Below are 17,115 nucleotides of genomic sequence, written 5' to 3'. Positions count from 1 at the left end.
AAAATACCTCAGAGGCCAGTCAGGGAACCCTTTTATTGGTTTATCAGGCAGTGGTATACACTTCACACTGCCATTTGAAAGCTGGCTTCAAATGGCAGTAAACTGTTTCTTATGCCTAAAGTGCTTACACTTAGAGAAATAGATGTGTTTGTTTGTATATTAAAACTACTAGGAAAAGAAAAAAACACCTCTCAGTTTCCCTGCCTGACAATATTAGAATACTTTACATGTGTCATCTGTCAGCCATTTCATTTTGTGCTTTGTGTTGTGGGGTGTTGTCGCCCCCCACTGGATATCAGTCGACATTGCATCAGATGGAAAAAGTGAGAATGTGTTGCAGACATTGGTAGCTAAATAAATTTTAATGCTTTAACAACTTATAAGTATTGTATTTTATCATGCTCAAAAAATACTTGTAAGTAAATTTTAATGTCTTAAAGTTATTTTTCTCAACATATAACCTCTTGCTTCTCATAAAGAGCACTATATCCCAAACAATTTACAATTGTATGTAGAAAATGGGTTCACAGCAGTCATTTTCTATTTTAAATGTACTGTTTAACTAATATTTTGTCTGCTTATGTAGAGAGAGTAAAATCTACAAACTCCCTTCCTGCATGACAGTGATGACTCAAAGGAGTTTTTTTTTTTTTTGGCTGCTCCACAGCAAATCATCTTCCTGGCTCACACCATCACCCTAATGTCCTCCTTCACTACATCCATGAAACTACTTTTAGGTATTCCTCTTTTCTGCTTGCATCAAGCACAGCGTCCTTTTGGTAACAAAATTACTGCCCCTACTCTCAACATGTCCAAACCATCTTTTCTGCAATCATCTCCAAAACATCAAATCTGAGCCGTCCCTCTGATGTAGTAATTTCTGATTCTATTCATCCTGATCAGTCTCAAAGATAACCTCAACATCATCTGCTCTGCTACCTCCAGCTCTGCTTCCTCAGTCACTGTCTCTAAACCACTGCTGTCCTTTCATTTTTGCTGACACTCTTTTGTCAGACATCATGCATGAAACCTTCCTCCACCCCTTCTATTCTGCTTGCACACGCCTCTTCACCACTTTCCCACACTCTCAATTGCTCTAGTCTGTTGACTAAGTGTTTAAAGTCCTCCACCTTTATCCCCTCTGCTGCCTGTGACCTCACCATTCCACTTCAGTTCCTCATTCACATACAGATACACTGTCTTGCAGCATCTGACCTTTCTTCTTCCTTCTAATGTACAACAACATTAGTTACCATAGCTATGCAGATGACACACAGATATATATTACATTGACACTAGTAGACCGAGGCCCTGTACAGGCTGCTGGTAAATGCATTGAGGACATTAATGACTGGATGTACTACAACTTTAGTTAAACAAAAACCAAACTGAGGGGGTTGTAACATAGTGGGAGAGAGTGTAAACAAAGGGATGATGAGATGTCAGCAGAGGCTTAAATCCATCCGCAACTTATAGTCAAGTAATGCTGTGCAAAAATATATGTCTTTAAAAATGTCATTTGGGGGAGGGGGCAACATAATCACAATTAACAGACCACTGGGAATAATTGTACAATGGATAAAAATACAGATGAAGTGAGACTTTAAACAACACAATTTCCACTAAAATTCTAGTCAAGACTATTTTTCACTTTCCATCCTTTTCAGTTGCTTCCTCATTTCATCCTTGCTGAGTTTTACTGCGTTAAGCTCCAGAGCCAACTTTTCTGTAACATTTGTCTTTGTTCATCAGATGTTCAAAGTTCTTCGTCCATTTTTCCCATTACAGTTAAGGGAACATGTAAGCACATTACCATCCCTATCCTTGAAATATTTGCCAACCTGTCCAGATCCACCTCTTCATCCATTGTGTTCAACCTGTCACACAAGTTCTCATAATCCTGTTGTTTGGCCTTTGCCACCTCCACCTTTTCCTCGTGCATCATGGGAGTTGTAGTTAAGTACTGTTGAGCGAAAAAAAAATAGTCAGTCGGTCAATGGGGTAATTAAGTTTTTTATGTTTTAAGTACACAACTGTGGGCTAACTTACTCATAGAAGAAACATTTTAGCTATATGGGCCGCCTCCGGAAAGTTATGTTCGGGTGGAATCGGCACACAGCGGAGTACGGAAGCAGGGCGGGACCTACGCTTTGTATAAACATGGCCGTTGAGTCCTCTGCGGCGTTCACTGAATTAGCCTGACTTTGAGGAAGTCGGCCAGGGTAGCTAATGCTGGAACAGGTGTTAAGAAAATGTAGACCCCTATCGGAGGTTTTTATTTCCTCATAGTTTTGTTTCTGCGTTGGAACGATACACATATTTACTTTATTAAGTACTTTATGCTAGCTCGCTAACTGAGCTAACTTCGTCGTTTCGTCGTCAACTTCTGTCAACTTTTTTCCTCCAAATAAGCTAGCTCTGGACTTCTCAACGGAAATGAGTGTTATCACTCGTTCTGGATATTTAAATGAAAATTGAACACATTTGCGTTTGGGATTAAGCTGGACTATTTTTAAAGCAATTTCCTGAAGGCTTCCCTTTTGGAGTTTTTTCCGCTTCTCAGGCGGTGGTTTACTGCATGAACGTCAACTTCCGAACGGACATAAACAATGTTTTCTGGCAAACCTTTGAAACCCACCTTCAAGTGTTACCTTCCTCCAGTGCAGGTATGTTCTAAAAGTATTTAAGAGTAAGGGTTAACAATGTCATTAGTAGTATTGTGGGGTTTAAAACAGTTTTTAAAGCGCTACAGGGAAATCTTATAATTAATTTAAGCTAAAGAGGGTTTTTTTTAAAGCTATCAAAAACACAAATTTCCTGAAATATTAACATTACTGCAATTTCGAGAAATACTTTAATTCTAGCGTAATTTTGTTAATCAACTAAGCTCTATATGGAGTAGTACAGTAGCCTTTGTGTTCATATAAAAAAAAAGTAAGTCAACCAAAATCACAACACTCAATATTTGAATTTGATTTTTTAGTAATAAATTTACAAAATCTTTATAATTTAGATGTGCCTGGAATTGTATGTGACTGAGGGTTTTTCAGTTTTATACCATCTCCACCTTACTAAGTTGCATAAATCATGTGTAAGTATTAATAACATGTGGTAGATTAAGTAACTTAAATAAGTATTACTTTTCAAGCAGTGTCAATTGAGTTAAATTGCTGTTTTCATAAAAAAATATGTACATTATTTTTAAAAGTAGAGGTGTAATTACATGGATTATAGAACTTATTTTCTAAAGTGTAACCCATTCAAAGGCATTTTTTAATATTTCATTTTGTCATCCACATGACTGCTATTATTGATTAACTTTCCAACATGCAGCATATGCTTTTTTTCCCTCTCTTCCTCAGACGGATGCGAACAAAACAATTGAACCTCCGCTAAAAAAGCTGGAGCCTACATTGCTTTCTGGTAAGTTTTAATTATTTTTCTGATATATTCAAAGAAATGCCAAAATAATTGTAATAATTAAGTAACAACTGCATGTTTGGTAAATATTCTTTCCATTTTTTTGTGTTATGGCATTTCACGAGGTCCCTACTGTAAGATTTAGATGCAAGATATTTGTATTGCCATAACATTATATGATATGTTTTATTTTATGAAGACACCTCTGAGTTAGCCTCAGACCTGTTTGTCGGCAGAAAAACTTGTTTGACTCCCACTGAAAATGATTAGTTTTACCTGATAACAGGCTTTCAACACTAGCACCTGCGTCATCACCTTATTAGTATTATTTTTAAAAATAATTCAAACAGTTTTATGAAGACTAAAATAGATACTCAGTTACGCTTTGATTTATCTTTTTACTTTTTCCCCTCCAATACTTTTAGTTTACCTGTATCTTGAAAGTCTTTTACCAAAATGGATGCGGCTACTTACTAGTAGTTTGTCCAGGTTTTACACTGACATTCTGTTAACATTATGCACTTTGGGAGAAATGCATGATGAGAGATGGAGCATTTGCGTTTTTTTGATTTGTGGTGAAAATTGTTTATGAAAGGATTTAGTAAGTAACGGGCTCCTTTGGTTCTTTTGTTTTTGAGACAAATTCCTTAAATCAAAAATTCCCTCCCTCCCCGCAGTTTTTTGGCTACAGTTTTTATTCCCCTGATGGGTTCACTTCATCACGAAGGTTTTCTTTTGTTTCTGTACTGTCTGGATTTTTGAATCAGAAAAATTGGCTGGCTGGCAGGCAGGCAGACTAACTTGTTTCATTGCCTGGTTCCTCATTTTATACGTGTGATCATTTCGACTGGTTTGACTGAGCGCTTTCAGGTGATCTGTAAACGTCCACCTTACAGCTAAAAGGTTTTGTGATGGTGAAACAAGTCAAGGGTAGGATATTTTAAATAGATATAGTATATTAGGGTACAACCATACGTAACATTTTGATTTCACCTTTTTGTCTTAACATATTTTGATATTTTAGTGGTCATATACAGGACGTTTTTTTTCTTGCTTTAGTTTTTGTTTTTCCTGTTGCATTTTTCTATTATGCTGCAGGTATTCAAGATTATAAACTAGGATCTGATGCTGGATTGGATATAAATTAAAATGAGATTAGCCTCATGTGTTTTGCAAAGTTATCTGTAAAGGAAAGCTCAGTGTGTGTAAAGACCTGTTCCAATGAAAATAATGTTTTGGTGTTTTTAAAATGTTCCTACAAATTTTTTCTTATGATGGAGGACATTTATAAAATAATCTTAGATTAAAACTGTCTTTCTGAGTATTTCTTAATTCACATCATGTTCAGGATCAGGAGCAGATTAAAACTCGATTTGAAAAATCTCACGCTTGTAATGCAGCAACAGCAATGGGTGGGCAAGTCTCCCTGTTCAGCTCCAGTTCTAAATCCTCCACTTGAAGACAAATAAATACATTAACATTTTCATTTTCCTAATCTGAGCTGCCATCTGACTAAAAAAGTAAAGGACTGGATAGCTCTGATGTAGCGTACTTTTTTTTATCTTTAATGTTAGCTTGAGGGTGTGAGGATCTGTTAGGTAAGAGTTTAAGCACAGGAATGCTGGGACATTACCACTTTTGTACCGACAGTCCCGTCCACAACCCAGAGACAAATCCAGAACAAGCTCCTGCAGCTCTGCTGAAAAATGTCTTGAACTGCACAATCATAATTAAAAGATTGATTTTACAACCAATAAAAATATAGTTGGGGTGGGACTTTAATTCCAGTTCCAAAACCTGATGCGTAAAATATGATATTGCTATTATAATAATAACTATATTTTTTTCTGTAGCTATCTGGCTGCAAAGCTGTGTGGAATCACATATCTCCTTGCATTACTTTTTTTACAAGCAGACAAAAAAACAATGCTGTTTGACTTGGTGAAAGTTTAACTTGACATGAACACCAGTTCATGTCGTTTTCTGTTATCGGTAGTTTCTTATCGTTCAATTGATCATAGTTCTATTGTGGTAGAAAAAGAAATGCTGAACTTCTTGTAGTGCTATTGTTTTCTTGAAAATGTAAATTAAGAATGCAGGATTAGACTGTCATTTTTAGACTTTAGTGACATTTTTATCTCATGTCATGCTGCAGGTGAGATAGTAGTCAATGAGGTGAACTTTGTGAAGAAATGCATCACCACTGACAGCAGTCAGGACGACCTTGTGGGGAAGCTGATATGCACCAACTTCAAGGTTTCTTTCATTCCCCAAGATCCTCCACAAAAACAGGTATTTGATGGGATTGTAATGTTTTTTTTCACATGTATTTAGTTGTTTAAATTTGCAAAAGCGTTGATGTTCTAACCCTATCTTGTAATCACCATACACAGTAATGATTATGTCAAAACGAAGACATGTAGTTTCTGTTTGTGCATGCTTTATTTTGGTAACATCAGACGCTCAGATTTTGCTCAAAGTGCATCTAGCAAAGAGGAAGGAAAACTTTTTGATCACTGATGGTGCACAAGAAGTGAGAAAACAGAAACCATTTTCACCACTGCAGCAGATGGTTGGCTTGATAACAAACTGGAACTAGATCACTGCTCTGTCTGAGGAACTTGACATACTATAACCAACAGCATTTCACATTATAGGAACTATACAGCTGAATATATGTCAATCTTTCACTGTCTTCTTTACAGAGAACCCAGCTTTTCCACCTCCTCCTTGGAGAACATGATATCCCTCTGACATGTCTGGACCAAGTAGTGGCAGGTTAATAATTCCCTCACCCTCTGTTATACACGGTTTCTTTTTAGCTTCATAAGCGATTGCATTCATGTTTCTGTGATGTCTTCAGTTGTTTGATACTTTCGCTGAACAGCAGCTGCAGCTAAAACCAGTCATTTTTCATGAGTGAACCTGATAACATGCATATCAACTTATCTAAGGAAATGGTCTGTTGTCATGACGAGTGGTATTTTTTTACACGCCATTAGTGACAGTTGTTTTCAGATTCATTTTGGTTGTGTTTTTTGTTGTGGGAAAGCACAAGTTTGATTTACTCATTATAAAAGTCATTAACAATTATTAAAATCAGTTTAGCTTGTGTTTTTGTACCAATTTTTTTATACAAATAAATGATTTTATAATTTCAGTGAGGCTTTTTGATGACATTATCAGACTTTTATGTTGTGATAGAATGTGTAAACTTCTTTATTAATATTTGTTTCCATTTACTGGTATTTAGGTGACTCTGGTTCTTTGGTACAATGTTAGTAAATATTGCCGTGGATTCAATACCTTTTTTAAAATAACATTTAATCTTTTAGCTGTGGAAAATAATAGCTGCTGATGCTCCTTGGATTCTTTTGTGGTCCCAGTTTATAGTTGGTCTTGAGCTGTTGGACATATGGCTTTACATTTGACTCAAACACCTTTAGTTTACAGAGGAATTTGTGGTTCATTTAATCACTTTAGGATTCCCAGGTGTTAATGCAAAAAAATAAAACGTCACTCCATCTTAAAGATTCATGATGCATCTTAGCACATACAAGTAACAAGTGCTTTGAAATATTTAGCAATTTTTTGTCTCTTTTCTTTCAGTCAATGATTTAAAAGGAAAAAAGAAAATATTGAGTTCTAACCAGAAACTAAAGTTCAACCCCACGGAGCTCATTCTGTACTGCAAAGACCTGCGCATCATAAGGTTCTGCTTTGATGAAGCGGGACCAGAAAGTGCCAGAAAGGTAAGTAAAATAAAAAACTTTTTTTTTTAATTCAGTATATAGTTGATTTGCTGTTTAAACACTAGATATTTGGAGTGCAGCGGATCTCAAAACTCACGGTCCAGATCCTGTCACAGTTCAGATCAGTAAAAATGAAAAAAAGCAGCAGAAAAAAACAGCAAAATAAAGTTCTACAATTCTTAATTTTTTGAACATCTTCCAAAAATATATTAAATAAAACAAAAAAATAATAACACTAAGAATGATCCCCCAAAAAATATTTACCTAAACTAATTCTACGATGTTTAACAAGCTACAAGCTACTTTAAGGAAGATTTTTAATTTTTGAGAAATGTGAAGTACTGCTGTACATTTTGTACTTGTTAAAACAGTGGAAAGGTTCAAATTCAATATAATGTAAGAACAAATCTGTCCTTCTTGTTCTTTGAGTTTTTTTTGGAATTCCTTTGAACCTGACGCTGAGCTCACTTGTTTTTTTTTTCCTCGTTTTCTTACTCGACGTGAACATTTCCTACCTGTGAGAGCATCGTGTTGTGAAAGAAATGACAGAGTCAGAAGCAGCCTCACCCCTCTCACCCCACCCCCCTCACACACATGGTGTCCTCTGGTGTTGTTCAGTCTTTCTCGTGAATAGACAGCTTTGTTGGGCTTCAGTGGAGCTCCAGAGTGATCCAGCCCTATAAGCTCAGCACTGCAGCCCATCCGTTCATCTGTCTGGCTTTTACTTTCCAGGTTTTAAATGTGCTTGTGTTAGTGTGATTCAAAGAACACGCTTCTTTGATATATTTTTGCAAATATAGTTAGTAATTTTGGCAGTTTGTGTTGTAAATATAAGTATATATACAGAGTTGTCACTGTATATACGTTTTGATCAAAAGAAATTTGAAGTATTTTGAGAGAAACCAAAACTGTAAATGGACAAGGTAACAAAAATATGTTGTAGAAAGGGGTGGGACCACAAAATAATTTTCTTCTACCCACTCCTTTTCAAGCACATCGTTTGCTTCACTTGTATATTTGTATTTTTCAATTATTATATTTGTATTTTTAGATTCTTTTGCTTATTTTTTATTTTTTTATTTTTAAATTCTTACGCTTGTATTTTTAAATTATTTTATTTTCATTTTGTGTTTGAAACAAAGAACAATAAAAATAAATAAATAAACGTAAACAAAAATAGAAATCAAAGAGATACAAGTGGAGCGGCCACCATGTTCAGTGTAATGTATTTCTATGGATGATTCATTACTGTGGTGAAAACGATCTGAATATCACAGTTTGGGAAATACTGGACAATAATAGAAATATTGTGATATAAATTAATAACATATTGAAGGTATCTATATCAAAATGCTTCGTCAATAAAAAGGCTATTAGGACTGTCATAATTGCCAACACGGAGATAAAAATGACACAATTATTTGCTCACAATTAAACAAATCTAATAAAAATAGAAATGTTCCATCATTCTTTGTCCTAAAGTCTTGATGCTTTTCTTTACTGTAGGTTTGCCTTGCTATTGCTCACTATTCTCATCCAGCTGATATTCAACTATTGTTTGGGTTTGAATATCAGGGTCGGCGATACCATGAATCTAAAGGTATTGTAACTTCATAGTCTCTTTTTTTTTAAAAAAATGTTACTTCTTGGAATGTTTTAACCATTGTATCTTTGTTTCCAGAAGAGCGACTCAGCCGTTCCACCCAGAGAGGAGCATTGCAGACTCCATTTTTTGATTGCTCAACTGATTGGGATCGTGAGATCAAGAGGACAAGTGCTTCAGAGTGGAGGGTTTGCTCAGTCAACCTGAAATATGCCATTTCCCCAAGGTTTACAGCGTTTTATCATTTTCATAATTTTAGAAATTATATTTTAATTTACTACTGTATATATGTGATTAAGGACAAAAGTTTTTATACTGCTTAAGAACTACACATGAATTCATCCAGAGTCGGTGGTGCCATCATGCACAACAGTGGCTTTGTACCAAACTGTGCACATGATAAGCACACTTTGATTCTTTGTTCTCCTCTGTCCACAAACGACTGCTATTGAAGATCCTGAGCATAAAGGAGAGTTTGAACCAAAAAAATGGTTCTATTGTTTACTGTACAACACCCAAGGCTTTCCTTTTCATTTGTGCAAATGTCCATGTTGAAGAAATGTGATCCATTGATAAAAGGTAGTTTGTTTTCCTGATAGAATTTTGAGTCTGTCAAAGCAGCTCAGATATCAAATGGCAATTATATGTATTCAAGACTTTTGAATTCATGTTTGCTTTCTAAGGAACTGGATAATGAAACCACAAAAGTTATGTAAGCTGATATTTACACGATGTTTTTCAAATACAATAAAAGTTGTACTTTTTTTATATTAAAATTATCATTTAAGTAAGATGGAAAATAATGATTCAGAAAAAATAAAGCAAAAAAATGACGTGAATAACAAAAAAATAATTTGCTGACACAAAGGTAATATTTAGTAAAACGTTACCTTTATATATGCTCAAGAATAATAGTTTAAATGTCTTTATTTACACCAAATTTATGATTTTTTTTTGCCCATAGCTGAATTTCATATTTATTTCATATTTATTACTAAACTTGTTTGCACTGTAAAAAAAAACAATATATCTTCAAAGATATATTTCTGCTATTGGAAGTAAATATTTTTTTGGTAAATAAGTGAAAAGATCCTAACATAAATGGGAACTGATGACATTTATTTTACAGTGGTGGTTATATTTAGTGAATCTTAATATTTATAATTGGCTAAAAGAACTTCTGTTTTTCTTTAGTCTTCCTGAGCACATTGTGGTTCCGACCTCTTTGGCAGACCAAGATCTAATGCAGTACTCCTCATTCTGCAATGATGGCCGCATCCCTGTGAGTATTAAACCTCTGACGTCTCTAAACATGTAGGAACATTCATTGAACTTCTTGATCCCCTGCAAAATTATTTTGCAAGTTGCAAAGATGAAATCTCTGTTGTGTTCATTACTGATGCACATCAACTGTTATGACGTTAGAAAAAATGATCTAGGAAATCACATTGATTTTTTTTAGATAATTTATTAAAATACTTATTTTTGTGAGAAGAGATCTACTGTTGAAACAATTATTTAGAAAATTGAATAAATGCAAGATTACTAACATCCTCCTTGAGATCTATGCTTGTGTGATGGCTCTCAAGATTCACAAAAGTTGTTGAGAACAGTGAAGAAACAGTTCAGATCTCTATGTGGGGTACATGTAAGAGCTAAAAACTTGTTTTCTGCACAATTATCCAAATACTCTTCAATATTTTTACAAGGTGATTTTCAACTTGCAGAATAGTTGACTGCCAAATCTTTTTTTTTAACTGCACTAATTCATGAATTATGTTTTTTAACCTTTGTTTAATTAAAAAATTCCATCTTGAAAGATGTGGTGCTGGAGTAACCGGAATGGGAGTGCTCTGATCCGCATGGCCAACATCACAGATCTGCAACAACAGAGGAAGATTGAACAAAGGTATTGCAAATTTGACCACTGCTTTCAAACTGAAACTACATAAATGGAATTATGTTTCTTCACTGAAACTCTACTTTTACATTATTTGTTTTTTAATTGCTTTGTTGGTAGACAGACAAACTTCACTGGTCACAAGACCCTGATCTTTGAAGAGGATTTGAATGTGTCTGTAGTTAAATTTTCATGGTGTAGTTCACCTGCAGCAAAATAAAGATGGTGTAAAATACATCTTTAAATGTAATACTATTCTACCCACCACTATTTCAATTAAACCCAGAAAAATATAAATATTTTTTAAATGTATTTCTTTCTCTGTTTATTTTTTCCTCAAGAAGCATTAGGAACATCAGCTTGTTTTTGTAAAACTGATTTTTAAATTCAATTTTGCGTTTATCACAGGATAAGTGACACACATTATAAAGTACCTCTATAATATTTAACATCATTTGAAAGAAATCCAGATTTTTACTCTTGAGTTTCCATATTTTGTTCCATTAATTTATGACACCAGTCTATTGAATCACTTTACCAAGTGTTGACAGTCAAAACTAGGAGATTGTTGGCTATAATTTAGACAGCAGATGCTGTGCTGACCTTCTACTACACATTTTGGTTAAAGTGTGGTTTGATAACAGACCATCAAAGTCTTTTTCTGCAATGTGATGCTTTTTCTTGTGGTGGTATTGCAGTGTTTAAAGCAATAGTAAACTGGTCCCTTGCCTGTTTAAGTTGGTGCTGAGCTGACATTCTGATAGAAACTGAATCTAAGCATTTTGCGGTACAAATCTTGACTTAACTGGATTTTAAATCCATTAATGGGCAAGCATTTAGTTTATGACGTCTTTAGTGCTATCTGGGCATCCATAAATCATCACGATGACAGTATTCTAGTTTTGTGTTGCTAATGTTTACTCCTTTGGTTAAGATAATGTCATTTATCTAGACTTCTTTACCGCCTTTAGTACCTGAACTCTATATTGTAATGACTTTGCTCTCTCGTCAACAACAGTGTGAGCATCTACTCTTGTTCTTCTGTAGGATCTTCACTGCTATCAGAAAAAGCCATCCTCAAAACTCTGATGCTACGACATTAGAGCTTGACAAGAATCTTCCGACCATTCAAGAAATCCACAGTGCCTTTGCCAAAATCAGGCAGATTTGTGTCTTAGGTGAGTTAAGTAGCAATATTACACAACCAGTGTAAACACAAACTATGAGTACTTATCCTATTTCTGCAGTTTAAATTAGTATGTGTTTAGGAAATACAAATTTTTCTTTAACCCTTTCACACCAGAGCTTTAGCTTAAATCTTTACATTCTTTCGACGACCGTAACTCTTCTAGCGGGTTCAATCAATCAATCAAGCTTTATGTCACTTGCCCTCCATACAGCTCTATTGCAGACATACTGATGGTGTTTCCTGGGGCCACAAGAGTAAAGATAAAAACAATAGAATAAAATGGTATGAAATTCCCAATAAATAAAGGAATAAATATTGGTAAAAAGAGCCATCCCAAATGAAGCAGAGAAAAACAACCTTAAGTTAATATGGAGCATTTAATTGTGATGAAGTAATAAAATACTTGTTATTGGGGAAATACTGTCAGATTATGCATGATGCAACTCTTTATGTCCGTAATGTGTAGATTATCGGTGCAAAGCCCATATAAAAAGCTGTTTTTCTCACAGTTAGCTGATTCATGTTGATCGTGTAAATGGTTGAGTTACGGTATCTCAAATTATTATTTAGGTGTTACTGGCAATATCTCTGGTGTTAAAGGGTTAAACTTTTTACAAGGAGGATAGCAGTTCTGAAATACTTTTTAATTCTGCAGATCCGTTTGAGGAGACTGAAGAGCGCTGGTTTTCCTCCATTGAAAACTCCAGATGGCTTGACTATGTCAGGTATACAAGCAGCCACTTGTTTATAATTTTTAATGTCAATGTTATACTTTTAGGTGAATCTTAAGACAAGTAGATTGTGTGTTTATTCCCTTTTCTGTTTTAGTTTTAATAGATGTTTTTAAACCGGAGCTCATGATTATGTTTCTTTCTCACAAAGCAGTTTAACTTGCTATTTTTAATAAGTTTGTTACTAAAAATGTCATTTTTTTTCTGTAATTTAGGGTCTTTTTAAGACAGTCAGCAGAAATAGTCTACCTCCTGGAAGGAAAGAGTGTCTCTGTAATTCTTCAAGGTAACTTCTTTTTCTCTTTCAATTGTCACAGCACTAAACTTTCTGTGCACTTTGGATTTTCCTTGTTCGCTGTTCTTAATAATCCAGCCACTCTGGCTTTCTGGCTGGTTGATTTATTTTTTTATTATTATTATTATTTTAGTAAAGACCTAGCCTAACTTTTTGTGCTTGTTTCTTCTTTTGTGCAGAGGAAGAGGACCGAGACTTGAACTGTATTGTGTCTTCGCTGGTGCAGCTCATGTTGGACCCTCACTACCGCAGCATTACTGGCTTTCAGTGTTTGGTGCAGAAGGAGTGGGTGATGGCTGGCCATCGCTTTCTAGACAGATGCAACCACTTGAAGAAGAATGACAGAGAGGAGGTACGTCTCTGGTGGTTAATATTACCAGTTACAGGAAGACTCTCAAAGTCTGCCCGGGACGTGTTGTGATGTGTGGTTTCCTGTTGTCTGAAGTGCCCGCTGTTCACGTTGTTCCTGGACTGCGTGTGGCAGATGATGAACCAGTATCCAGCTGCTTTTGAGTTCACAGAGGCATATCTGACCGTGCTGAGTGATAGCATGTGGATCCCACTGTTCAGCACTTTCCTCTTTAATTCTCCAAAGCAACGGACTCAGCTCTTGACGGTAAAAATCTTAGCATATTTATCATAATACGACCCATTCAAAAAAAAAAAACAGTAACATTGCATTTTGTTATGTAAAATAGTGTTGATAATGCAGTGTGTGAAGACTCTATTTTCTCTACTCTTTAGGACTTTGCCAAAAACAAAGCCATCCCTCAAGGAGAAAACCCGGCTGTGTTTTTCCCAGCAGTTTGGGAGTGGTCACAGCAGTTTTCCATCAAAGATCAAACCCTCTTTAACAACCCTATGTATGTCGGCAAAGGATCTGCATGTGTTCAGAACGGCGAAGTAAAAAGCTTCAGACGCACAAAGGTACAAAATGACGCCAATTACATGTCATATTATCTTGTAGTTCGATTGATGGGATCATGTTCTGCACGCATTATGAAGGCACTTCAAAGATTTATCTCCACTTGTGGAAAAAAACAGTTTTCTCAATGTTCGAAAATAGACATGGCAAAAAACATCCAACATTTGCTTTTAATTTCTCCCATGATTTTCTCCTTCATTGGGAGCACTTTTTATTTTAATAAATAAGCAGATAAAAAGTTCAAATTAGCTAGTGTGCTCTGATAGAACAATTGTTTCATGCTCCTACAACTAACTTTATCTTGTGCTCATCAATATATACATTATGTATTGCCTCTATAAAGTTGACATTAGCTTACAATAGTCTAACTCCTGTTCTTTCTTCAACAGAAAGTTTTTTCTTCCACACTTCGGGCAACAACAACACAGCAGTCTAACGGGCTGAAAGGTAATGGGGAGCGCAGACGGAGCTCTCTGGGCTCAGAGTTGAGGTCGGATTTCTCCGTAGTGAAAGACGAAAGTCCGTCTGACCGCTTCTTCAGAGACTGGTTCTCTCAACCTGTTGACCAGCATGGCGTCCTGATTCCCTTGCTCATGCCGTCACACGTCGCTCTCTGGAAGCTCTTCTTCCTGCGCTGGGTGTCTGAAGCCTGCATTCCTAACGGAGGCCCCATCACTGCTTACCACAAGCTGTCCCAACTGGTCGACGAAATAGACATTTTGCAGAGCCAACTGAGGCAATACAAAGGCTCCAGTCTAGGGAGCACACGACTTCCAAGCCCAGGTGCTCCCCCCTCAAGCCAAAGAAGGATGTATTTTAAGGCCAGTTCTCCAGGTGACCCTTCCACCATTCCAGACGTCTTTAGCTCCACCTTTCCTTTTACTCCAGTGGGAAACTTATGCAGACGAAGTCTCCAGGGAACCCAAATTGGCAAATTTCTGAATGGCGCAAAGATCTGGCTCTCAACTGAGACTCTTGCTAATGATACTGTTTAAGGGTAATGGGTTCATATTTGTGTTTGTTTGTTTTTTTAAGAAAATCTAATGAATTCTTCTTCATATTATCTATTTCTTAAATACTAATAAGAAACCTAAGAGATCAAATGCAACTGTTTAAATGCCTTTTATAAATATAAGCTAGAATTTGCACCATTTATGCAGCGTCCAAATCTTGGGGATTACTTCATCTTTAGAATTAAATCATTAACATCTACACATTTTAAAGCAGATTGTTTCCAAAGTTACACATTATAGAAAATTGTCCGCACTGGTGAGATGTTTATGCCTTTTTTTTTGTGACAGAAATGGCACCTTTAGAGGTTTTCTCAGATCAGATTAAGAACATTGACATGGTTCACTGCGTTAGTAATAATTAACTGTTAAAAATATGGCTGCCAACAGTTTGTTTTTTTTTAATACAATTTGCTTTCGTATTTAAAATCAGAAATTACCATATTCCAAAACTGTGATGCTCCTCACTAAACACTGATTTTCAAGAATTATGTTTGTTCTGATGTTAAATGTAATTAAAGCTGAAAATGTTGTGCCTTTTTCAAGGAAACTTGCAATAAGGGATATTAGTGTGACTTCAAAGTCTTGCTTTATGTGGTTTTTACTATTTTTTTCTTTATCATAGGAACCACGTTTTTACAGAATCATTCAGCAGTTAACATTTATGATAGTTTTCATTATATATATTTTTTAAGATGTACTTTCTGAAAGGGCTTCTGGTAAGGAGCAAATCAGAAACTGTTCAAACAAGTTGTGGCTGAATGTGAAAACAAGTAAAGTCACGGACAAAGGCTTCTACTCAAGCTAATCTTGTTGTGGACAAATGGGGTTTTGAATTTCAGACAGGGAAGATGTGGACGTGAATGTGGTGATGGGAGCTCTGCTGTCGTCATGCATTATACCAATAAGTCTTATGGATTCCAAGTCCTACATGAACAGTTCATTTCTACTTAACATCACGACAGCTGAAAATATCAATCTTCTGTTTGTTCTCTCTTTTACATGAATCATCTAGAACATGTGTGATGATCTTAGCAGAAAAATAGAGAAGATGCTTCTCGTTCTTTCAGCAACTAATCACCAGCTTTACATTAGATAAAAAGAGAAGTATCAAAAGATTGTGTAGAGTATTGCTGTGTTATTTAAATGATACCATAGAATTAATATAAAACAAGTGCAGCAAAGACCAGTCAACTTCTTTTTCCTACCAATAAAGAGCATTAATCTTACAATCCAGCATTGATTATAGTATTAGGTGATGTTCTTTGGCAATAAATGATTCAGGTTCTTTATTGCCTAGTTTATGTGAGTGCATATCTGCTCTCAAATGCTAGTAATTGCACATTTTACCCAAAATATAGATTATTTTAAGAGACTGGTTGAAAATATTTTTTGCAGATTTAAATACTTTATATGCTTCAAGTTTTTCAATTCATTTTTTTAATTAATGGTACTACAAAATGTTAATCCATTATTTAGCCTTTATACTTATGGATGTCTATTTATATGCTGTTTTTCCATCTTAATTTACTTTGATGTTCTCTGCTGTAATTGTATGATGGCTGTGCTTATTGTCACAGTTTGACTTTTAGATTCAGCAGATGTATTTATTCAATTATAGAAACATATTGTTAGAGGAATGGAGATTCTGCTGCTCATCCTCTGTGCCTTTTTTGGGAAGATCAACTTTTTTGTATTTATAATCTAAATTGTTTGGCTTATTTTTGTCTTCTAAAATTAATAACTTACTAAATCTAGTAAATTTCATGAAAACTGCACTGAAGTTATTTTTTGTTTTAGCTAAAAATGAGGCTTAAGTGTTTATAACAATGCAATATGTAACAATTACATTAGTTTTTAAACACAACTGTGTTCTGGTGTTTTTACTGAGCAAAACTTCATAGGAGCACGGCATTCACTTTTATTGCTTTCTTATTCAAGTTTGACCAAAGGTTTATTCAAGATAAGAAATTGGACAACATGCGTACTGTAATACTCTGAACATTTGTACTTTTAGATACTGATATAAATTTCCAGACCCTATGTTCATTTTCCAACCATCAAGTGATGCTTTTGAGAACTTGATTATTCATCGAGGTGTCCATAGATTACTTTATTTTGTTGACAAAACCAGAGTTGTATATGGTGACAGTAAGATGTGTAGAACTCAAAAGCCTGCTGGCTGCAAATTCGCAACACTAACAATTTAAAGATGTAATTAAAAAAAAAACATTGAATATTAGAGATAGACCACTTTGTTTCTCTGAATATAGCAAAACGTGACTCCATG

The 17,115-nt window shown here is 35.2% G+C and overlaps 1 protein-coding gene and 1 long non-coding RNA gene across 2 annotated transcripts; one reads left to right on the top strand and one right to left on the bottom strand.

Moving 5' to 3' along the window:
• Positions 1 to 640: 640 nt before the first annotated feature.
• On the bottom strand, positions 641 to 2,159 carry LOC118598108. The gene is made up of 2 exons (XR_004947213.1): positions 2,050 to 2,159; positions 641 to 1,963 (listed from the first exon to the last, which is right to left on the bottom strand). It is a non-coding gene; the product is annotated as an uncharacterized LOC118598108 (long non-coding RNA).
• Positions 2,160 to 2,194: 35 nt separating this feature from the next.
• mtmr10 (myotubularin related protein 10) lies at positions 2,195 to 16,692 on the top strand. Its single transcript, XM_024295234.2, has 16 exons — positions 2,195 to 2,666; positions 3,363 to 3,423; positions 5,576 to 5,712; positions 6,126 to 6,198; positions 7,030 to 7,172; positions 8,679 to 8,772; positions 8,854 to 9,001; positions 9,970 to 10,057; positions 10,596 to 10,684; positions 11,723 to 11,853; positions 12,520 to 12,589; positions 12,811 to 12,881; positions 13,070 to 13,242; positions 13,336 to 13,506; positions 13,635 to 13,817; positions 14,205 to 16,692. The coding sequence occupies exons 1-16, from the start codon at positions 2,610 to 2,612 to the stop codon at positions 14,808 to 14,810; spliced, it is 2,295 nt and encodes a 764-aa protein (XP_024151002.1). The 5' UTR covers positions 2,195 to 2,609; the 3' UTR covers positions 14,811 to 16,692.
• The last annotated feature ends 423 nt before the right edge of the window (positions 16,693 to 17,115 follow it).

This window comes from Oryzias melastigma, linkage group LG3, assembly GCF_002922805.2.
Source record: "Oryzias melastigma strain HK-1 linkage group LG3, ASM292280v2, whole genome shotgun sequence".
In the NCBI taxonomy this organism is placed as follows: domain Eukaryota; kingdom Metazoa; phylum Chordata; class Actinopteri; order Beloniformes; family Adrianichthyidae; genus Oryzias; species Oryzias melastigma.
The sequence above is the reverse complement of the archived record's forward strand: the minus strand, read 5'-3'. Positions and strand labels throughout refer to the sequence as shown.